The 24957-nt window shown below is 39.9% G+C and overlaps 1 protein-coding gene across 6 annotated transcripts; it reads right to left on the reverse strand.

Annotated features, from left to right (window-relative positions):
* Positions 1–536: 536 nt before the first annotated feature.
* Positions 537–22692, reverse strand: LOC145652810 (NACHT, LRR and PYD domains-containing protein 3-like). 6 transcript variants are annotated; one of them, XM_081704351.1, is made up of 12 exons: positions 22655–22692; positions 22125–22168; positions 21874–22015; positions 21590–21658; positions 17096–18857; positions 15974–16150; positions 14693–14869; positions 12798–12974; positions 9134–9310; positions 7451–7627; positions 6695–6871; positions 537–2681 (listed from the first exon to the last, which is right to left on the reverse strand). In XM_081704351.1, exons 3-12 carry the CDS (start codon positions 21986–21988, stop codon positions 2669–2671), a joined length of 3021 nt encoding a protein of 1006 aa, XP_081560477.1. In that variant the 5' UTR covers positions 21989–22015; positions 22125–22168; positions 22655–22692; the 3' UTR covers positions 537–2668. The 6 variants fall into 6 exon arrangements, with proteins under 6 accessions (XP_081560477.1, XP_081560478.1, XP_081560480.1 ...); XM_081704352.1 differs by lacking the exon at positions 22125–22168 and having other exon boundaries at positions 22655–22687; XM_081704353.1 differs by lacking the exon at positions 537–2681 and having other exon boundaries at positions 6714–6920.
* Between the last annotated feature and the right edge of the window lie 2265 nt (positions 22693–24957).

Genomic DNA, 24957 nt, shown 5'->3' on the forward strand with positions numbered 1-24957 from the left:
TGGTGGAACAAACTTCCGTTTGTTGCCTGGACAGTAGAGCCCCTTGCAATCTTCAAACACAGACTGAAGACCCATCTTTTTGTAGAATATTTAAATGACCACTGACTCTGCTTCTATGTTGACTAACTAAAACATATTGTAGTGTATAGTTTATTGCACTGATGTTGACTGCTCCTATGTTGACTAACTCTAGTACTTGTAATTGTTTATTGCACTGATTGTTGTCTGAGAGCACTTATGTATTTTGTGCTTCTAGGCATCAGCATTTATCCCTGTATTTTAACTGTATTCTAGTTCATTGGTATATTGGACTCTAACCTACTGTACTGGCTAGGATGTATTCTATCATTAAATGACAAAGCACTTTTGTAAGTTGCCCTGGATAAGAGTGTCTGCTAAATGCTGTAAATGTAAATGTTTTGGTGGTGACTGTTTCATTAATGAAAATGTAAGATACTTTTGAGAATAACTAAAAAATGCTAGTCCATACATGGATAGTAAACAGTTTTGAACAGTTGAACACAAAATCTTACAGATTTTCAAAAGACAAAAACATTTATTAGAGAAACATGTGTTCAGCAATTATTAAAGTTACACAGTCATTTTAAGTCTTTGTAACATATTGACCTAAAAACAATGGGACCTAACTACTCAACATCTGAGCATGAAGGACAGGGATGCAGTCTCACTTCCTGTTCTAAAATTCAGGGGTGTGGGTAAAACATGGCTCTGCCTTTGAACTAAAATTTATGCTTCAGTAGTAACATGAAAATATTTCTAATAATGTTTTATAATTAAACTTATAAATAAATCTAAACTTAATGTTAACATAAATTGCGTAAGGAAAAAAAATCCGTTTTCCTTAACCCTGATCCCTATGGTGCCACTGTCTACCTTGCCTGGGTTTGATTGTTCCTCCTCAGTGCCCTGGGCCATGTTTCTCAGAATGAGTGACAGAGTCAGAGATGCTGAGAAGCACACTTGCTTTATACAGAGGTACATGAGAATACAGAGAACAAAATCATTAAGTGGAAATATGTAAATTTGAGTAAGTGCAACATGTTCAGACATCGTCAGACATAATGTGATCTAAAATGTAACATTCAGCTATTGCCAACTTCAGATCGATCATATTTGACATGGCTTATCAACTATCTAAAAATAAACAAGAAGACAGCAAAACATGAGAGCAAAAGAATGTAGCACTACTGATGAAAAGATAAGTTATTTACATAAATAAAAAATAAAAAATAATTTCCACATTGTTTCCACATTGAAATTTAGAGATTGGAGATTGGGACAGCCACATCACAATACAAAAAAATACCATGTAAATGATGATTTCAGTTAATGCCTTTGATTTAAATACATCATAATTTATTTATTGTCAATAGCTTAAGTCTGAATACTGAACAAGTCTGAAAACATGACATTTGATACAGTACAGCAATGATACAGTAGTAAGTGTAACGCCCACAGGGTGCTCCCTGAGCTCTGGTTAAATGATACAGTAGTAAGTGTAACCTCAACGATGGTGCTCCATAAGCCTTGTGCAAATGCAGTCCAATGTCTTGTTTTGCACTGGAGATATGAAACTAATGTAGCTAGCAAGTTTTGAAAGCTAGTACCTTTCAATACCTTTCAAAGCAACATTCCCAAATCCTTCAGTTGATTCAAACAACATTGATTATATTGTATTAACACTTTGAAGTTCAAAATGGATCCAAATCATTATCCACATGATTCCATTATCATACTCATAACTACATCAGACACAAAACTTCCATTTTTTCTCAGTACAGTTTCATATTCAAAGGGGGAAAAAAAATCTGATTATCCAAGATGGTGTAACATTTAGCAGGGATGAAGTGAGAGGCAGGATGCAAGTGCAGGAATTCTTTAGAGTGAAAGAACTAACAAACAACATGGGAGGCTAACATAGAGGCTAAAACAGATATGTAGCATGTGGGAAACACTAAGGCAAACCTAAATTAAACATCTATTAAGCAAAAGGCAAGGAAAATATATTGACAGAGAAAAGGACACAAGGCTGATTAACAAAACATCAACTGCACAGAAGTAGGTAGGACTCAGAAATTAACCAGTAAGCAACATTGACAGAAACTATGTTAGCTACACCAAATCTACAGACAACCGAACAAACCAAAATAACCAACAACCTGGTAAACAAAACACAGGTCTTAAATCATTTAAATTAAATGTATTTAATTACTTAAATTAAATAAATTAATTACTTTAATTACTTAATTACTTAAATTATTTACTGATTTAATTACTTAAATTCCTTAAATTATTTACTGTAATTACAAAAATGTATAATGAGCACTAGAGAATGGGAAGGCAGTTTTTTTTAGATCAGATCAGGAGTATTGATTTCCAGGTCAGGTGTGTAGTGTCCAAGTCTTTTGTGTGTCGGTGTCCAGGTCAGGTGTGTGTGTGTGTGTGTGTGTGTGTGTGTGTGTGTGTGTGTGTGTGGTGTCCAGGTCAGGTGTGTGGCTGTCCAGTTGCTGGAAGACATAGGGAGGACACACAGCCCTGTGTTGCAGCCATGTTCACACATATTGACACTAACACACATTACAAAGGAAAATCAAATGTAAAATTATGTGTGCATGTCTTTGGCTACCCTCAGATCAGGTCATGTATATCATGTGCAGATGCTGTAAGACAGAGAATTAGAATGATCACACGTGAACACACATTCATCATTGTCAGGCATCAGACATACAAAATCACATATAAAATCAGTGTGAACTGATTAAAATGTGTGAACACATAAAAATGCTCAGACACACACACACTGGAGTCGTACCTGCCTGTTATGTTGTAATGTGACTTTGGTGTGAAGGTTTGGTTCTTATTGGGTTACATCAATAATGTTAATCAGCCAACACTAAACAGTTATGCATGTGCTCATTGTAATCATCCAGTGCACACCGGGGCTGTGTGTCTATATGGCGAGATTTATGATAAGTTTGGGCTTTATATTTAGGCCCCATGTTATCTTTACAAGTGAAAGATAGCAAGGTTGAGGGAACAAAGTGAGGTGGAGATGACTCGGTGGTTTTGAGTTCAGTGAAAATACTTTTTAATGGCATGAAAGTGCAACTGGTGCTGCTGCTCGTGGATGCAGCCGCACTAACCTTAAACAAATAACACCATGGAGCAGACTTGTGGGTGTGGCGGAAATAAGGTATAAGACCATGGCAAAAGAATGTGTTGGCAGAAATGTTGTTTATTATTTTGGGTTGGCTTAGACTGAATACATGTTCAGAGGTTATTTTCATGACTGGTGCAGATGCATTAATCCAGCACAGAATGACTAAATTATAAAAGGCGACTGAGTTAGACTGAATACGTGACCAGAGGTTGGGTTAGACTGGATACATGATCAGCGGTTGGGTTAGACTGGATACGTGATCAGAGGTTGGGTTAGACTGGATACGTGATCAGAGGTTGGGTTAGACTGGATACATGATCAGCGGTTGGGTTAGACTGGATACGTGATCAGAGGTTGGGTTAGACTGGATACGTGATCAGAGGTTGCGTTAGACTGGATACGTGATCAGAGGTTGGGTTAGACTGAATACGTGACCAGAGGTTGGGTTAGACTGGATACATGATCAGCGGTTGGGTTAGACTGGATACGTGATCAGAGGTTGGGTTAGACTGGATACGTGATCAGAGGTTGCGTTAGACTGGATACGTGATCAGAGGTTGGGTTAGACTGGATACATGATCAGAGGTTGGGTTAGACTGGATACGTGATCAGAGGTTGGGTTAGACTGGATACGTGATCAGAGGTTGCGTTAGACTGGATACGTGATCAGAGGTTGCGTTAGACTGGATACGTGATCAGAGGTTGGGTTAGACTGGATACGTGATCAGAGGTTGGGTTAGACTGGATACGTGATCAGAGGTTGGGTTAGACTGGATACGTGATCAGAGGTTGGGTTAGACTGGATACGTGATCAGAGGTTGGGTTAGACTGGATACGTGATCAGAGGTTGGGTTAGACTGGATACGTGATCAGAGGTTGCGTTAGACTGGATACGTGATCAGAGGTTGGGTTAGATTGGATACGTGATCAGAGGTTGGGTTAGACTGGATACGTGATCAGAGGTTGGGTTAGACTGGATACGTGATCAGAGGTTGGGTTAGACTGGATACGTGATCAGAGGTTGGGTTAGACTGGATACATGATCAGCGGTTGGGTTAGACTGGATACGTGATCAGAGGTTGCGTTAGACTGGATACGTGATCAGAGGTTGGGTTAGACTGGATACGTGATCAGAGGTTGGGTTAGACTGGATACGTGATCAGAGGTTGCGTTAGACTGGATACGTGATCAGAGGTTGGGTTAGATTGGATACGTGATCAGAGGTTGGGTTAGACTGGATACGTGATCAGAGGTTGGGTTAGACTGGATACGTGATCAGAGGTTGGGTTAGACTGGATACGTGATCAGAGGTTGGGTTAGACTGGATACGTGATCAGAGGTTGGGTTAGACTGGATACGTGATCAGAGGTTGGGTTAGACTGGATACGTGATCAGAGGTTGGGTTAGACTGGATACGTGATCAGAGATTGGGTTAGACTGGATACGTGATCAGAGGTTGGGTTAGACTGGATGCGTGATCAGAGGTTGGGTTAGACTGGATACGTGATCAGAGGTTGGGTTAGACTGGAATAGCGGAAAAATGCGGAACCCCCCCCCCGGCCATCTTCCTTGCCTTTGACAAATCAATACAAAAGACACATGGCCAAATTTATGGTTTTCTGACCGAACCTGGTGAACTCAAAAACCATAAAACTCCACTTGGAATAAGAAGGTATGTTCTGCCTTCTAAGATATTTAGATTTTGCTATGATTATTAAAAGTCCACATTCCCAAATCGCTACTGGAGTCTAACCTTTCCCAAAGGATCTTTTAAAAAATGTAACAGCAGTATAACATTTCAATTCTGCTTTGATTGGTTTTTGATTCATGTATCCACAGTGCCCTCCAGTGATGGCAACAGGATTCTCAACCTGAACCAGTTAACTGTGCCTTACCTCATCATAATAGACTGCAAAACATAACATTTCAGAACTATCATGAGCCAAAAATCCAACTGCTGCCATTGTTGGTCAATTATGGAATCTTCTTTCTCATTGTTAACTTATACAGCTTCATCTATGCCTTGCTATATTAGCCACTTATGAAACTATTGTGATAGTCATATACTCACATTATTATTTAAACAGTTATTAGTAAGTTGATTACCTCCTCAGCTTAGATACAGCGGGCTGAGGAAGCCTGCTTAAGTCATGGATGTCATTGGCAGAATGAATGCTACTAAGGTACTTACCTAATGTATCCTAATAATCAATTTTATTAGGAAAATATATAACTGTTTCCTTATATATTATTGTCTGTTTTATATTACTTATTTAATTTTAAAACACAAAAACCCAGTGCTCAGGTAAAGTTAGAATGGCGAATACATTCAATTTACTATGTCCAGAAACTAGTGTCTAATCTTAGATGCCAAGTGATTAGAAGAATGTGTACCTATTCTTTGTGTTTCATTTAATTTCCCTTTTCTTTTTTGTTTAAGACAATTTGAGGAACCAGCTCTGCAGGTTCAACCAGTCCTTTCAAAACACTCCGGAAAGCTGTTTTGTAACAGCTAAGTAGTAGACACAATGGAGAACAAGTGTCTGAAGCCCTCCAAAAAAAAAAAGAAGAAACTTCAAGTTTTGAACCTCTTGTGAGAAGAATTCATTCTTTAGAGTTACATTCTGTTTGTCTGTTCTTTGTGTAGTTAGTTCTAAACTTTTTTTCCCCACCATAACACTATCATTTAAACTTAGTTTGCTTTCGTTGTTGATAGAAATAAGATTAGTTCTGTTTGGCCAGCAGCAATTAATCTTAAATCATCAACTGGAAAGTCAAATAACCTAAGTCCATGGATAGTCACAAGACTAAAACAACCGCAAGCATCTTAGGAAGATTTGAGAGGCTTGAGAGATCTTTATGGATCTCTTCCTGAGCAGTCCTGGAATAGGACTGGAATCATATTTGAACATTTCCGGACAGTTCGGTATACACTTGAGCCATCGCTGGTACCAGAAGGACCCTGTAATTATGCACAGTTCGGATGAACCATGGATTATGCTATGTAATTTCCTCATGTATGGGCTGTCAAATAAATGAGTGAAAGTTTGCCACCTTGGAAATAAGGTCTTTCTATATTCATGTGAGATGCAAACACTCAGATACACACAACTCTCTAGTCTTCCTTATTAATATTGGTGGTGGTAGTGCTTTGCTTGCAATTGTTTTGTTGTTATTTGTATTATTATTATTATTATTATACTAAAAATAATGTGTGCGTGTATGTGCAAGTTACAGTAAAGACTGATGTTTGTGAGAAAAAGGTGTGTGTGTGTGTGTGTGTGTGTGTGTGTGTGTGTGAGTGTGTGAGTGAAAATGGTCCAGTGATAGACAGATACAGTCAAAACGTATGTGTGTGAGAGAGATACAGTCAGAGTGTGTGTATTACAACTAGTGACGATGTTCTTATGAGATAAAAACTGTGCAAGAGTATAAGCACAAGTATATGCTTGAGACAGAAATATACTGATTATGTGGGTGTGTATATAAAGAGACAATAAGTCAGTAACTCACTGTAGTTTCTCCAGTGTACAGCGTGGATCCCACAATACAGAAGAGAGCTGCTTCACTCCCGAGTCTCCTGGTTTATTGTGGTTCAGATTCAGCTCTCTCAGGTGTGATGAGGGGTTTGACCTCAGAGCTGAAGCCAGAGCAGCACAGCCTTCCTCTCTAATACTGCAGCCAGATAACCTGCAAATAGAAAAACTCCTCACATTTACAGCTCGACACACACACATCTCTCAAATTTACACACATACAAAAATACAGGCCATCACCATCAGTTTCTTTCTCTCTCACCCACAACTTGTGCACAGACATGAGTGCACGTGCGCGCACACACACACACAAAATGTCTCTTCTACACATTTGTAAACACACACTCAGAAATAAAGCTACACCACTCTTCACTAAACAACCCAAACATGCAAATGTGTGTGTGTGTGTGTATACATAGAGAAAGAGTGAGATAGAGGAGTGAGGGTGTGTAACACTGCTGTTAACCAGCCTGAAGAGAGAAGAACTCAACACTTACAGCTCAACACACACTCCACTGAGAGAGAGGAGTGTGGGTATGTGTATCTGATTGATACATGAAGAAGGTGTGTGCTTGTGTGTGTGTAGCTGTGTGTGTGTGTGTGTGTGTGTGTGTGTGTGTGTGTGATAGAGAGAGAGAGAGCAAGAGAGAGAGAGAGAGAGAGAGAGAGAGAGAGAGAGAGAGAGAGAGATACACTTACAGTGTGTGTGTGTGAGAGAGAGACAGTAACTCACTGTAGTTTCTCCAGTTTACAGTATGGATCCTCCAGTAGAGCAGAGAGCTGCTTCACTCCTGATTCTCCTGCTTTATTGTGGCCCAGATTCAGCTCTTTGAGGTGTGATGAGGGGTTTGACCTCAGAGCTAAAGTCAGAGCAGCACAACCTTCCTCTCTAATACTGCAGTTAGACAGCCTGCAGAGAAAAATGAGAAAAACTTTCACTTGTAGCTCAACACACATAATCAAACACACAAACACACACATGTGCAATATATAACAAATCCATATTCACATCGCTTTGGTTGATTAGAAAACAATCTCACAACAGAGAGAAACATTATGTAATATTGCAAGTGTGTTTAATGAAGCTAAGACTAATATTATTCTTCTGATGAAACTTCAGCCTGGTCAGGGTGGGCTTTCACTCACCCTTGGGTGACGGACAGAACCCAGGACCCCCAATGGCCTAGCTGATGGCTTATCATGCTGACCTAGCTTTCTGATCTTTCCCCCTCATCTTAGGTGTCATAAAACTCACTGATTGAAATGTATGGAACTGTTACCAGCCTGGTTATGCTTCAAAGAACTGTGACCATAAATTACATCAGACTTTTCTTATCCCACATAGATATGTTCACAAATATATTTCTATTTGCCACAGATTCACAAAGTAACAACTTACTATTTAACCCACTATGATGTCAAATGGTAATCAGCCTGTAATATGTGGCTATTTTAATATAATCTTCAAATTGTGATGTTTGCTTCTATTATTTGATGTGTTCATGGTTTCATTATTCTTTTCAATACTTGTTCCTTATTCATTTGCATTATCCATCCTGATCAATTCAGTTATATGTTTCTATACTAACTGAGTTAGGAGTGATGTTCTAATTTTTGGTATATGAGAAATAATCACATATCAAACTAGCAACTTTCATGAGTTGAAACTGAATTATTAATCATTAATAAATTAGATAAAATTAATAAATTGAAAGAAACTGACAATGTGTGTGGGGTGTGTGTCTGTGTGAGCCAGAGAGAGAGAGAGAGACAGATATAATTAATGAGGAAAAGAGAGAACTGCAATTTATGTGTGCATGTGTCTGTATGGGAGAGAGAGGGATACCGTTATAGTGTGCGTGACGGGAAAAGACAGTGAAGGTGTGCTTATGTCTGTGTGAGTGTGGGTGTGTGTGTCTGTCTGTCTATAAAAAGATAGTGTGTGTCACAGTTACTCTCTCCCAGCTTCCGTGTTCCATGTTTTCCATGTCGTGTGTATTTTAGTTCCATTCCGTAGTTTCGTTTTCCCCAACCCTCATTTGATTTTCTACACCTGTTCCTCATTTCCAGTCTTGTTAAGTCCAGGTATTTAGAGCCTGTCTTGTGCCTTGTGTCTTGGCTGTTCATTGTTAGGCTTCATTGCATTTGTGTTTGGTTATTTTAATGGTTTTGAAAGCCCATAAGTTTTTACTCCGTGCCTTTGTGTTTATTCTAGCCTTTGTGTTTCCTAGCCTTTGTTATAGCCTGCTACCCCTGTTTGCCTTCCTATATTTTTTGTTCGTTTGATAACGTATCCGCATGCTCTCTGTGTTGGGTCTATGATCTTGGACTGCTACAATGACTGATTCTGGATTTGCCCATAATAAATCATGTCCGCCTCCTTACTGCTCACCGTTACAGTAAGTTAGTGACTCACTCTAGTTTCTCCAGTTTACAGTGTGGCTCCTCTAGTAGAGCAGAGAGCTGCTTCACTCCTGAGTCTCCTGGTTTATTGTGGTTCAGATTCAGCTCTCTCAGGTGTGATGAGGGGTTTGACCTCAGAGCTGAAGACAGAGCAGCAAAGCCCTTTGTTGTAATACAGCAGTTAACCAGCCTGCAGAGAGAAGGAAATGTCTCACACTTAAAGCTCAAAACACAGCCCAAAACACAATCTTTCAATCTTACACATATAATCAAAAATACATGCCTATGAACACCATCACTGTCTGTTTCTCTCCAACATGTACAAACACAAATATACTGTAAGAAATGCAAAGCAAGTTTACTTGTATAGCACATCTCATACACAACAGCAATTCAAAGGGCTTCACATAAAAATAGGAAAAGATACCCCGATATTTGTCACCTCAGCATGGTCTTTGCCAAGAAATGTAGTAAAAATGACAGCCATTTGTGGACTGCACAGCCATTTGTGGACAGGAAATCAGTAAGTTGCTTGAAAACAGTTCTCAATGATTTTCCCAGTAAACGATGAATTTGATATATTTCTGTAATTACCCAACCCCATTGCTTCCAAGTTTCTCTCTTTAAATAGCGGCTGCAACACTGCACTTTTTTAATGTCTTAGGAAAAACAACCAATAAGGGTGAGATGTTTACTATCTGAAGAATGTTGTGTGATATTGAGTGAAACACATTCTTTAAATGGGTACTAGCTAAGGTATCAAGGCTGGGCATAGATGATTTAAGGTGCCTCACTGTATTGATTAAATTGACATTGTTAATTGTGCTAAACTGGGACATTTTCATGATAACTTTACGTGGCGATGGACCAGTCACAGTTTCATTGGTGGATAGAGAAGCTAATAGCTTGTCTGATATTGAGATTTTTAAATAGATAGCGCAGGTGTACTTCCACCTTTCTGGCTGGCTCAAGAGATGTTTATAAAGTGTGGTGGTGCTGATTGAGTTAATATAGTTTCATTTAACCATGTTTTAGTTAAAAACATAAAATCAGGTCTATGGGCTATAATAAAACCATTAATTAAATGAGATTTGTTCATGAGCAACCTAATATTAAAAAGAGCTGACTTAATAACCTTTGTGCTCTGCACCAAACACTGTGGCTCGTATCTTACATGATGCTGATTTACCATATTTACAGTATCTGAGATGAACTCTCTCTGTTTTTCTGTTTCTGATAAGCAGTGGAATGAGGGACATTACAGGCATGCTGTGTCTGAGCTTCTTTTGAAAACAAGTACTGCTAATGTTATCACTGTAGCAGCAGGGACTATATGATGGTGGGTGGGCTGATGTGGTAGAGAGCCAGTTGTGCTCGCTACCACATCATCTCACCCACCATCATATGCTGTAGAGGAAGGAGATATCCCAATCTCAAGTAGTGTGCCACATTGATACTCTTAGGTCTCTGCTGCTATGCTACAGTGATAACATTAGCAGGTCCCAGCTGCTACAGTGACAACATCTTTCTGGTGGTGATCGGGGCGCCACAGGCGGTGGCGGAGCTTGACGTTTCTTAGAAGACAGTCTGAGGGATGGAGGTAGGGATGAGGCAGTAGATGAGGATGGAGGAGGAGCTGGGCTGATATTACACTGGACCCAAGGCTGGCTGACCAAGAAGGTGACAGCCTTATCCCAGCCAATACCAGCTTCTCCTTTGTTGCTGGGAGGTTCATGTAGGGTGAGGGGGCAGTGGAGATGAAGTGGAGGGTGGAGAGGAATGGGAGTGGAGGACAGTGTAGAGCCCTCATGGGGGTTATTGGGTTCCCGGAGGCTGATAAGCTCCATCGTCGTCATGGCTCTCATCCAAGGTCTGCAGCCCCTTCAGGGCAACCACAGAGGGGGGAAGATGTTGTGGGTCTCGAACGATACAATGCACTGGTGGAAAGGAGTCCTTAGCTGCTTGTGCCAGTATTTTGTCACTGGCCATGGTGGATAGAAAATTAAGTTGTCTGTTAAGGTCTTCGCACCCTTCTTGTTTGTGTGTAGTCCAGCTCACCTAAACAATTTCCTATTTCCAAAAAACAGGTTGAAGTTGTCAATAAAAGTTGGCAGACCTGCAGCTTTTGTGTAGACATGTGTTTAATCTGAATAAACTTGAGAAAAATATTTGTTCTCCATGCAGGTGAGGAACTCTGATTAATGTTTGAATGCCAAGTATTCTAATTGTGTTGAAGAGGTTATTAAAGTCCTTTTTTAATAACTCATACTCCTGCTTTCTTGTGTCATTTTAGCCAACATGCACGATAAGCTGCTTCACCGTTGTATAGTCAGTCAGTATTGTTGGCAGTTTACTATGTAACCGATGTTCAGCTCACAGCGAACTATATGTTTCGCATATTTCATGCCACTGATGGTCTCATCTTCTGTTATGAGGGTGTCAACCGTGTCCACAGGCTGAGACTCTGTGGCCATGCTGTAGTGCTCAAGCTGGGGGGGCAGTGGGTCAAATGTGCCCTGCAGATGAAGTGATCTCATATTAGGCTAAAGTCTCTGATCAGCTGTGTTAGCTTTAACATCAGCATTTCCAGTAGGAGAACAAATGCTGTTAGTTGGGGGAGAACACCACAGAGCCATATGTAGCACATCGTTTGGGTTTGGCCCTGACCCGGATCCAGTGATTATTCCTGTCGTCTGTACTCATGGTACTGGCTCTGTTCATGGATTCCATGGGTCTGGCTCTGTGTCTCCACTGCTTGCTGCTCCACTAAGCCGCTGGAAGGTGGTCCATTGCCAGCACTCACACTCTGTTTCTTTTCGTCAAGTACCAGAATGCCAGCTTTTAACTCGCATAACAAGCTCTAAAAACCCATTTCCATTACTGTCATTTTCTGTAGGTGACTGCAACAATTTTGACAGCACATATGCTCAGAAACCAGAAGAGCCATTTTCTGATGTTTCTTTCCAACAGGAATTTTCCTGCTCTAGTATCCATGGAACTAATCTTAAAAATGTGAAAATTACACGAAAAAGCAACGACTTTCATAGTTTCATGGTTCTTTGAAATAATCTGAGATACCCAAACTTGTAAAAAGAACTTTCTGAAAGAAAGCAGAGGCATAGGAAACATATAAAGAAGTAGGAGGTAAGCAGAGAAGCGTCTAAATAGCAAGGAAGCAGTATGTGTAATCATTTTCGTCTCTTTCACACAAACACACAGGCACGACTAATTACATTCACAAACATGCACACACACACACGCACCACCACACAAAGACACGCAGGCGAACAGACACACAAGCAGGCAAACACAGACCTGCATGCACTCACCACAAACACAGGCACAACATGTAAAATATCAGGCACACACAAACATAATCTACAGTGTACACGCATTCTCTCTCTCTCTGTCTCTCTCTGTCTCTCTCTGTCTCTCTCTCACACACACACACCTTTCCTGATTCAGTTGTTTTTGTTTTTTGTGTATGTTGTGTGGTGCCCTTTCATTTGTATATGTGTATTTGTGAAAGAAAAGATGCAATTTATGTGTGTGTGTGTGTGTGTGTGTGTGTGTGTGTGTGTGTGGTAGACGAACACCATTATGTCTGTGTTTGTGTATGTGACAAAAATGCAATCGTGTGTTTGTGTGTGTACAGAAACAAGTAGTCAGTAACTCACTGTAGTTTCTCCAGTTTACAGTGTGGATCCTCCAGTAGAGCAGAGAGCTGCTTCACTCCCGAGTCTCCTGGTTTATTGTAGTTCAGATTCAGCTCTCTCAGGTGTGATGAGGGGTTTGACCTCAGAGCTGAAGCCAGAGCAGCAAAGCCCTTTGTTGTAATACAGCAGTTAACCAGCCTGCAGAGAGAAGGAAATGTCTCACACTTAAAGCTCAACACACAGCCCAAAACACAATCTTTCAATCTTACACATATAATCAAAAATACATGCCTATGCACACCATCACTGTCTGTTTCTCTCCAACATGTACAAACACAAATATACTGTAAGAAATGCAAGGCGAGTTTATTTGTATAGCACATCTCATACACAACAGCAATTCAAAGGGCTTCACATAAAAATAGGAAAAGATACTCCGATATTTGTCACCTCAGGATGGTCTTTGCCAAGAAATGTAGTAAAAATGACAGCCATTTGTGGACTGCACAGCCATTTGTGGACTGCACAGCCATTTGTGGACTACACAGCCATTTGTGGACAGGAAATCAGTAAGTTGCTTGAAAACAGTTCTCAATGATTTTCCCAGTAAACGATGAATTTGATATATTTCTGTAATTACCCAACCCCATTGCTTCCAAGTTTCTCTCTTTAAATAGCAGCTGCAACACTGCATTTTTTTATGTCTTAGGAAAAACAACCAATAAGGGTGAGATGTTTACTATCTGAAGAATGTTGTGTGATATTGAGTGAAACACATTCTTTAAATGGATACTAGCTAAGGTATCAAGGCTGGGCATAGATGATTTAAGGTGCCTCACTGTATTGATTAAATTGATATTTTTAATTGCGCTAAACTGGGACATTTTCATGATAATTTAACGTGGCGATGGACCAGTCACAGTTTCATTGGTGGATAGCTTGTCTGATATTGAGATTTTTAAATAGATAGCGCAGGTGTACTTCCACCTTTCTGGCTGGCTCAAGAGATGTTTATAAAGTGTGGTGGTGCTGATTGAGTTAATATAGTTTCATTTAAGCATGTTTTAGTTAAAAACATAAAATCAGGTCTATGGGCTATAATAAAACCATTAATTAAATGAGATTTGTTCATGAGCAACCTAATATTAAAAAGAGCTGACTTAATAACCTTTGTGCTCTGCACCAAACACTGTGGCTCGTATCTTACATGATGCTGATTTGCCATATTTACAGTATCTGAGATGAACTCTCTCTGTTTTTCTGTTTCTGATAAGCAGTGGAATGAGGGACATTACAGGCATGCTGTGTCTGAGCTTCTTTTGAAAACATGTACTGCTAATGTTAGCACTGTAGCAGCAGGGACTATATGATGGTGGGTGGGCTGATGTGGTAGAGAGCCAGTTGTGCTCGCTACCACATCATCTCACCCACCATCATATGCTGTAGAGGAAGGAGATATCCCAATCTCAAGTAGTGTGCCACATTGATACTCTTAGGTCTCTGCTGCTATGCTACAGTGATAACATTAGCAGGTCCCAGCTGCTACAGTGACAACATCTTTCTGGTGGTGATCGGGGCGCCACAGGCAGTGGCGGAGCTTGACGTTTCTTAGAGGACAGTCTGAGGGATGGAGGTAGGGATGAGGCACAATCTACAAACACAGTTTACAGTGTACACGCATTCTCTCTCTCTCTCTCTCTCACACGCACACCTTTCCTGATTCAGTTGATTTTGTATGCTTTTGTTGTTTGTGTATGTTGTGTGGTGCCCCTGCAATTGTATATGTGTATTTGTGAAAGAAAAGATGCAATTTATGTGTGTGTGTGGTGTGTGTGGTAGATGTCTGTGTTTGTGTATGTGACAAAAAAGGAGTCGTGTGTGTGTGTGTATAAAGAGACAGTAAGTCAGTAACTCACTGTAGTGTCTCCAGTGTACAGTGTGGATCCTCCAGTAGACCAGAGAGCTGCTTCACTCCTGAGTCTCCTGGTTTATTGTAGCCAAGGTTCAGCTCTCTCAGGTGTGATGAGGGGTTTGACCTCAGAGCTGAAGTCAAAGCAGTAAAGCCTTGCATTCTAATACTGCCCAAAGTCAGCCTACAGAGATAAGGAGAAAAACTCCTGACACTTACAGCTCAACACACACACACACACACACACACACACACACACACACACACACACACACACACACACACACACACACACACACACACAGATACAAGTATGCAAACACACAAAAAAAAGTGCAGACATATGTACACCATCACTGTATCTTTCTCTGTCACACATACAAATGTATATCGTAATGGTGTTCCCTTATTTTTCTCAAGAATACACACAATCATGCATGCCTGCCCACACACACACACAAAAATGTGCGCATGCATGCAAGGACACATACGCACTGACACACAAACACACACAAATGAACACAGACACACCCATTGACTCACATACACAGGCACAAAGTATACATGTACACACACATAGGCACACAAACACATAAAATATCTGTCACACAACATATTACGCCACACAGACACACACAGTTCAGTTAGTACACAAACTACAAATGTTCTTTACAATCTCTACGTCACAAAACTCACAAGACTAATTGAATATCAGAGCATCGCAATTATATTTGTTGATACACACACACACACACACAAACACACACACACACAATGCACATGCATCTACCCACATGTGCTCACACAGTCTTGGAGAAAAACAGTCACAAACAGTCAACAGCAACACACTGACAACACACACAGAAACACAGACATGAAGGGAAACAATACACACACACACACACACATAGGCAAACATAGACATGCATGCAGGCAAACAGACCCACCAAGGTAAACACAGACATACACACTCAGTCACACAAGCACACATGCATGACACACAAAATATATATCACTCACAAATACACTCTATAATGTATACATATTCTCTGTCTCTTTCACACACACACACACACACACACACACACACACACACACACACACACACACACACACACACCTTCGCTTATTCATAGTTGATTTTGTATATATTTGTTGCTTGTTTCAAAGAAAATAATTTATGTGTGTACGTGTATGCCAGAGAGAAAAACACCGTTATGTATGTGCTTTTGTATATGACAGACACAATGATGTATGTAAATAAAGAGACAGTAAGTCAGTAACTCACTCTAGTTTCTCCAGTTTACAGTGTGGATCCTCCAGTAGAGCAGAGAGCCGCTTCACTCCTGAGTCTCCTGGTTCATTGTAGTTCAGATTCAGCTCTCTCAGGTGTGATGAGGGGTTTGACCTCAGAGCTGAAGCCAGAGCAGCACAACCTTCCTCTCTAATACTGCAGCCTGATAACCTGCAAAGAGAAAAATAGCATATCTATGTTTGACAGTATTTGCGTAACATCTATTATTTGGCTGAACTATTATTTGATTAAACGTTTGATTAAATGAGGGCGTTCTGGCATGGTCAGATGGTCAGAGGTGGCCATTAGGTTTCTATTCAGGTATTGAAAAGTGGAATTTCTACAAAAGCAGGAACTTGAATATAGGAGATTATTAATACATTTGTTCATTAGATATACCCAAAAAAGTGCAAATTGATCAAAACTATGTGATTGTATATAGTAAGTAAATGTAGATATACATCAATCAGTCACCTTCACATATTGCAAGCAGACTAGCAGAGATGAAAAATCTCTTCCCTCAAATTCATCTTCTCACTTAAAAGCTTTTCAGTCACTCCCTCAGTTTCACTTGCTCTCACATGCATTTCCAGTCGCTTGCACGCATTTTCACTCTCATGCATCCTTGCACAGCTTTTGTCATAAACAGTGATTCATAACTTGCTGCAGTGCCCAAAGAGCAATTGGGGGTTAGGTGCCTTGTTCAGGGGTACTTCAGCCATGGATGTTACTGGTTCAGTGGATTGAACTGCCAACCTTTCAGTCCCAAGCCAACTTCTATTACCCGTAGGCCACTGCTGCCCAGAAAATGCAAAATTGGAGCTACTGGCCAAACAGTTGCTCATTGAGACAGTATGCAACACCTTCAGTATAAGTTTATCTTGCCCACTAAATCTTACCCACTGAACAAGGGTCTAAATTATTACCATGAATTCAATAAAAGAAGATTTGTTTTATTTTAATGTCATTTATTTTAATACAACTTTTGAGAATGCTTAATTGCCAGTAATTTATGTTGGCGTTAACAATGTACTTAGGCTTCTGTGTCTAGTCTTATGGTGCTTTTGGGAAACTCACCCCCAGTGCAGTAATGCGTTTATGACTGAAAATACTCACAGAGCTTTTCTGGATGCTGTGATCACGGGCAGCAGTCTCAGTAGACATGCCTCTGATGGGTCATATTTCCTCAGGTCAAACTCGTCCAACTTCTCTTCTGAGTTCAGCAAGACAAACACCAGAGCTGACCACTGAGCAGGAGAGAGCCTGGCTCCACTGAGACAATGGTCACCACCTCTGTTCAGGTGTGTATGGACTTCTTGCTCTAGAGAATGATCATTCAGTTCATTCAGACAGTGGAACAGATTGATGGATTTCTCTGGAGAGGGATTCGTACTGATCATTTTCTTTATGTATTTCACTGTTTCCTCTTTGCTGTGAGAGCTGCTTCCTGTCTGTGTCAGTAGGCCTCCTAAGGGAGTCTGATTGGATTCCAGTGAGAGACCCAGAAGGAAACGGAGGAAAAGGTCCAGGTGTCCATTTTGACTCTGTAAGGCCTTGTCCACTGCATTCATAAGGAAATCAGACATTGTTTTTGATCCTGTAATCCCACTTAGGAATCCAGTGGATTGCTGTTCTGGCAAATCTCTTTTGGATATGAAGAAGAGAAATGCATATAAAGCAGCCAGAAACTCCTGAATGCTCAGATGTACAAAGCTGAATGCCTTCCCCAGGTGCAGCATAAACTCTTTTCTGAAGATTTGGGTACACACTCCGGAGTACACTGACACTTCTTTGACATCAATGCCAAACTCTTTCAGATCTTCCTCATAGAAGACAGGGTTGCCCTTTTCCAGCAGTTCAAAAGCTAGTTTTCCCAATACCAGAATTCTCTCTTTAGTCTGAGAGTCAGTGTCAATTTTTCCATGGTACTTTCTGTCCTTGTGTTTAGTCTGAAAGATCAGGAAGTGTGTGAACATTTGAGTCAGAGTCTTGGGGATCTCTCCACTCTCTGCTTCACCCAACATTCTCTCTAGAACAGTGGCTGCAATCCAACAGAAGACTGGAATGTGACACATGATGTAGAGACTTCTTGATGACTTCATGTGTGTGATGATTCTATTGGCCAGGCTCTGATCACTGATTCTCTTCCTGAAGTACTCCTCTTTCTGAGGGTCACTGAACCCTCGTACCTCTGTTAACAGGTCAACACACTCAGGAGGGATCTGATTGGCTGCTGCTGGTCGAGAGGTTATCCAGAGGAGAGAAGAGGGAAACAGATTCCCCTTGATGAGGTTTGTCAGCAGCACATCCACTGAGGTTGACTCTGTTACATCACACAATCTCTCATTGTTCTGGAAATCTAGAGGAAGTCGACACTCATCCAGGCCATCAAAGATGAACATGACTTTGTAAACATCACAGTCTATTAATTGTAGTTGTTCTGTTTCTGGGAAAAAATCATGAAGCAGATCCATCAGACTAAACATTTTTTTCTTCATTAAATTCAGCTCTCTAAAAGGAATTGGAAATATGAAGTTGACATCCTGATTTGTTCTTCCTTCAGCCCAGTCCAGAATGAACTTCTGCACAGCGACTGTTTTTCCAATTCCAGCAACTCCTTTAGTCAGCAATCTTTTGATGGGTTTGTGTTTAAAGAGGTCGTTGCATTTGATGGGTGTTGCTGGTCTCCTGGATGCTGTCTCAATCTGTCTCACCTCATGTTCATTACTGATATCTCCACTCCCCCCCTCTGTGATGTAGAGCTCTGTGTAGATCTCATTTAGAAGGGTTGAGGTTACGTGCTGTGAGAATCCTTCATGAAATTCCTGATATTCCTTCTCCAGTTTTGATTTGTGGAGTTTAGATTTTTCAATCCATCCTAATAAGAAAACACAAAGGCCATTACATTTTAATTTTAATGTATTTCTATCCCTCTGCTCAAGAAAAAGTTCAGTTGTAGTATGCCTGGCAACCTATCTTTTGGAAAAGATTACAATTACATCACATTTTTCTTCTTTTTTCTTTAATCCCTATTTATCTCGCTGGCTGTTGAAAAGGCACCCACCCTGTGAAGCTTGTATTGTGAATTTCTGTCCGCAACAAATACATCCTGAACCGTTTAATATACGGACTCTGGTCCAACTGCCTTTTGAAGGTCTCAGCAATGATTTGTGGTTTTTAATAAATTTAAGTTTTAAAAACTAAAAACCTCCTATAAAAATGAACAGTGGAATTTTCTAACTGCCAGTGACATCACAACAGGCCACTGTCTCAGACAGAGCAAACGCGCATGACCTCTCCTCTTATCCTCTCTTTCTTCACACTTCTGCCATATACACATGCATGCTAACACACGCAGTCACACATGCCTGTGCGCACATTTAAACACACACGTGTGCATGCATACACACACACATCTGGGACTCCATAGCAACCATGTGGTAACACAATAGCAACCACCTGGGATACCATAGCAACAACCTAGCAAGACCATAAAAATCACCTAGCAACTGTAACAGTGGCCCGAGTGCCACAGGGCGTGGAGCAGGACGCAGAGACTCCCTCAATTTGGTGATACATTTAATAACATAAAACATATATGACACTTGAGGCACTCACACATAACAACAGACAGCGTAGACAATAACAATGACACTTAAATGCTGGATCACGCTAACAGTGGATATATAAACAACAAAACTAACACTAACAATGACCATTGACAAGGCTCACACAGGCAGGGGTTTAAATAGACAGACATTTAGCATCAACTTCTGCACAGGTGTGTGCCATCACGGAAGGTGTGGCTATAAACAATGGTTGAAGCCCCCTTGCACGCGGCAGGCTGTTCCACTTGACTTGGGTGGGGTGGGGGGGTTATTGTTATTCCTCATACTTCTTATTCTTCTTCGGTTTTCTGCAATTAATACAGCCCAAACCACTTAATGTACATACATTTCTGCACCTATGTTGAGTAACTGAAACTCTACTACTTATTGTCTGGTATTGTTTGTTACTGTTATTATTGTTCTTATTGTTGTCTAGCATAGATGTTATGTTTACTTTGCACTTCTAGGTGTCAGCAATGAATCCTGTATTTCAGCAGTATTCTAGTTCAACAGTAGCCTGAACTCTAACCTACCGTACTGGCTAGGATACATTCTGTGGATATAATAATGGAGCCTGACTTGACTGGCTCGATGTTGGGTCAACTTGAGGCAGACTTGATTGTTTAACTTTCATATCCTGTATGCTTAATCAGATATTTTTAATTCCAATTTTAAATCTAAATCTGGCATATTGAATTTCAGCAAAATTAATATATATTCGAATTTGTAATATTTGAATTTTTGATTTTAAATTTGTTAACATAGTAAAATGTGAAAATTGCGACTGGCCGAGTGCCGCAGGGCAAGGAGCAGTACGCACAAACGTCTCTTGACAAAGACAGACATTTATTACACACAACAAAACAATACAGGTTACATCACTCACAGCGAACAAACAGTGCAACGTGATATAAACAAGCACACGAACATAAGCATGAGAGCAAAACACACAAACACTGACACTAACATGGACCAGAACAATGACCGACAACCACTCTAGTACACAGGGGTTTAAATAGATACATAAACAATAGATGCAACAAAGAGCAGATGGGCCGTGGTTACAAAGAAGACAGTCACAGTGAACACAATCAACACTCTATTGCACAGTACTTTAGCTCCAATTTACATCTACAGTGCAAGTACTGCTCCCGGTTCGGCCATCTTGGTGGCTTCAAAAATTCATAACGGGAGTCAATGTTCAGAATTCAAATTCCAATTGTCGTCGTTGATGTCACAATAAGCCACTCAGTTCCACATACCCAGCACACATTTACTGTCCCTCCTCTCTGCCTCTTCATATGTCTGCCAAATACATACACGCTAACACGCACACACACCTGGGACTCTATAGCAACCACTTGGTAACACCCTAGCAATCAGCTGATATACAATAGCAAACAGTTAGTAACCACCTAGTAAAACTCAAGATGCCATAGCAACCAACCACCTGGCAAGACCATAAAAACCAGTTAGCAACCACCTTGCAGCTATATGTACACACACACACACACACACACACACACACACACACACACACACACACACACACACTTTCAGCTCATTTCAAGCACTATAGATTTCCTTCAGGAAATGCAAATCTAGTTATTATTGTTGTGTTCTACTACCACACACCTCCATTTGTGTGATGTATCATTTTAGGTTTAAAGTAATTAACATTGTCTTGTGTACTTAATGTATTTATTGCTATTTTCTGCACCACCCCCCAGGGCTGAGACACTGTATCGTACACTTATGTAGTCCTCTGTACTGCATTGTGCTCTTTATATGCCTCATCATGGTCTGGAAGGTTGGACATTTCATCCCAATGTAAACAAATTATATTAAGGAATGATAAATTTGACTTGATAGACAAATACTATTAGTAAGAGAAGAATTACATTAAATGAGCAGCTATGTCCATATTCAGATGTCACTGTCAGTAAATAAGCAGTGACATCCATAAGCAGATGTAATTAATCAGTGATTTGTATAAACAGACCTTCATTGAGACTCCCTGAAAAGCCTTCAGTCTGAACTGTGCTTTTGCTGGAACTGGACTTTTCCTCAGCTGGAGCAGAGAACATTAGAAAATCAGAACTTGACTAATTTAATTATCTATATTACTGAACAGAGAGGAATAAATATCTCCTACATAATGAGGATTCACAGACTGAAAACTGTGGGCTGTTATAATCATATATACACACCAAGTCATTACAAATAAATATTAATTATGATCGCTCATGAAAGATGCTCATTTGGAAAAACAAATTCATCTCTTACCTCCATATGTAATGTTTAATGTCACTGATCCTTGAATCTGATTCCCATGCAGCACAGGAGCACAGATGTTCCCTCCTGTCTGAGCTGTGATGTTGGTCTGCACTAATTCATCCATTTTCACAACTTGCTTCTGTTATTTTCTCTACTCCACATGACAGAAGACACAGAAATGTAAACAGGGGACACACACACGCATGCACTCACAAGCATGCACCTAGTCACATTGGCTTAGATAAATAGCAAAGTGTTACCTGTGTTTAAATAAACTCTGTGTTGTTATATAAAGTATTCCTTCCTGTAAACAGACATTTGAGTAATTTGGGGTTATAATGAGGAAATAACAGTTGCTTTATTTTTAAAATTAAGTTTAGCTTGAATCCTTGCATCTTAAATGAATGCAATGTTAAGATATGTGTGGAAGAAAAACTTTAATATAAACTGTTCAGTCAAAAAACTTCTTTATCATTTTAAGATGACCTAATTTTATAGTGTAAGCAAACTTTTACAATATACTTTTACAAACCTTTAGTAAGTAAGCAAACCTTTACACAAACTATTGTACATTCCTCTCCTCACGAAATACATGTACAGGTTTGTTTAAAACATCTGTTTTACTGTTACTCAGACTTTACATGTAAATTATTTTTGACTCAAAATTGGTGTCTAAAGTCCTCAGGTTATCAGTTAATAAAGTTAATTTTGTTAACCAAGACCTACAAAACTCCTTGTGTAGTGCAGGTTCATATAATTCATGTAGTTCAGCTCCAATTAAGATACTTACTGTATTTCTCTCCTGAAGTGATTTCCATTCCTCTGCTGACAAAGTGGATCCACTGAGAGTTTTACTTCCACTTTAAAGCAGAACTAGTTCAGCCTCCAGAGGAGATGAGCAATCTTGGCCGTCAAATTGTTTTTTTCACCAGTAAATCTTTCCTACTGTAACATGGAAGTGAAACTGCACAAGGCATCAGTGCACATGATTGTTAAAGACACACAACAGTTTTTTGTTGTTGAAGATGTGGGTTTTAGGGCATTCGCTCAGTTACTGAACCCTACTTACACTATCTTTGAGAACAAAAACCTTAAAATCTATGATAGAGGTCAGGTATACTGCCCAATGAAAGAAGGCCATTGCTGAGATGAGACAAATTGCTGTGCCAGCCTTACTGCTGATATGTGAACTTCCATGACAATGGATGTATATCTGGCAGGCACTTGTCACTACATTAGTGAAGAAATGAAGCTGTCCACTGATATTTTGTGGATAAGACAAAAATATTTTTGTGGTTTCCTGAAATGCATACAATTGCTCATCTTGCTGAAACCAAGGAACAACTCCTGGTAGTCACAGAGGGGCAGCTAACATGGTAGCCTGTGTGAACCTGTTACATCTGCAGCATATGGCGTTAAACAGTGTTACTTTATTGATGGTAGTTTTGTAGCGACTACTATTTATCATGAGTTTGAATCAGATTGGTTAACTTCTGAACACAGCCACATCCTCAAGAGAGTGGCATATTTATGGAACTGCATTATTTTAGTTTATGTTTATTTTCCCCCCTCTGAATTATACAACGTTGTGATTCAGTTGAATTGCACAGATTTTATGTGATATTAAAGTGGAAAAAAATCTGAAATTATTTATATTGATTTTTTTAATCATAAAAACCTGGCGTAGACTTTTTACATCCACTGTATCTTTGTTCTAATATGTTGCATATGTACAGTATATTTTCTATTCAATAGCTATTTTCAATATTTGAATACTGTCCTTCTTGGGGAAGGAATGTTTCACTCAGCTGTTGAGAAATCTGATAACACTTAAGTGAAGGGCAATGTTTTTTAATCAAATGACATTATGGTGTCATGGCATTTTTTTGCACATTATGACAACTGATTTTGTTGCTCAGTGGTTTTTTTTTTTTTGGTGGGTCAGGATGACACAATGTTGAGATTACACAGCTTTCCATTGGGAACTTCAGCAACATGCGTTGAAGTGTCACTTATATTGTCATACCAATGGCATGACATTATATATCATAAAGACACGCTCTCAGCCTCATGTTATTTCACAACATGTAATGAAACATCTTAATGAGCATTGTTGTTGGCAAAGGAAAAAGGAAAGAAGGACGATTGGGGGGTAAGGAATGAATGAAGGGGAGGAAAATGTGTGTGTGAGAGCCACTGCTGTTGTTAAAGAGCGATTCAGCTAAAGTCATCACAAGTGCAGTGCCCACATGGATTTACTTCTCACTGAATTGTAAGAATCAAATTCTCGTGAATTTTGGACATAGATTGCCCATGTCGTCTCTGTTCTGATGATTTGGTACTCTCTGTTCCTCTTCTGTCCAAGATGTGCCCTTGTTGTGAGATGATTATGCAAGATTTCCCGAACACCAGTAGCAGTTGGCTAATCTCCATCTCCCAACCGAGCATCACTCCTCTCTTTTCCACACCCGCACAAACTGCATCTTGCACCGCTCCCTGCCTCCCATGTTGTCCTCCAACCGCACACATACTTTTCCTTGTCCATTCAGTAAATTATGGCTTCTCTGACTAAAGTCAGAGACTCTGGTCTCTTGATTTGGGTTTGGTCTCCGAGCTCATAGAGAGAAGACTGGACAGAAAGGGATGGCTCTTTAAGAAAGAATTCAAATACAGTGAAATTGGGGTACAAAGGTAGATATTCATGTTTTTGAAAAATAATTACCAACATAGTAATACAAATATACAACATAGTGTGAGCATACATATATGTAAGCATTCTGCTGCAAGAATAATAACGGTCAAAGACATTTGGGTGGCAAGAGATGAACATGTGTTTAATCACATGTCACAAATGTGTATGCTTCTGTCTGGGGATGCTGGGTAATTAAACCATAAATTAGAATCTTGGAGTTTCTAGAAACTAGTGCTTCCCAGCCCCACAGTGGGAGAGTTTTAGAGATATAATTTATGATCTATTTATTAGACAGATTAGTTGTAATCTATAAAGTAATGGCTGGGAGGCTTCAAATTACAATAACATCTCCACTAGTCACAAGTCTGAATCTCATCAACACCAAATACCAGTAAACACCC

Source organism: Electrophorus electricus, chromosome 21 (assembly GCF_041902795.1).
Source record: "Electrophorus electricus isolate QZ-2024a chromosome 21, ASM4190279v1, whole genome shotgun sequence".
Classification (NCBI taxonomy): Eukaryota; Metazoa; Chordata; class Actinopteri; order Gymnotiformes; family Gymnotidae; genus Electrophorus; species Electrophorus electricus.

Coding starts and splice junctions, on each gene's coding strand:
- LOC145652810 (XM_081704351.1), bottom strand. CDS start 21,988: ATGGATGAATTAGTGCAGACCAACATCACAGCTCAGACAGGAGGGAAC. Junction 16,151..17,095: donor ACAGCATCCAGAAAAGCTCT/GTGAGTATTTTC, acceptor TTCTCTTTGCAG/GTTATCAGGCTGCAGTATTA. Junction 9,311..12,797: donor TGTAAACTGGAGAAACTACA/GTGAGTTACTGA, acceptor TTCTCTCTGCAG/GCTGGTTAACTGCTGTATTA.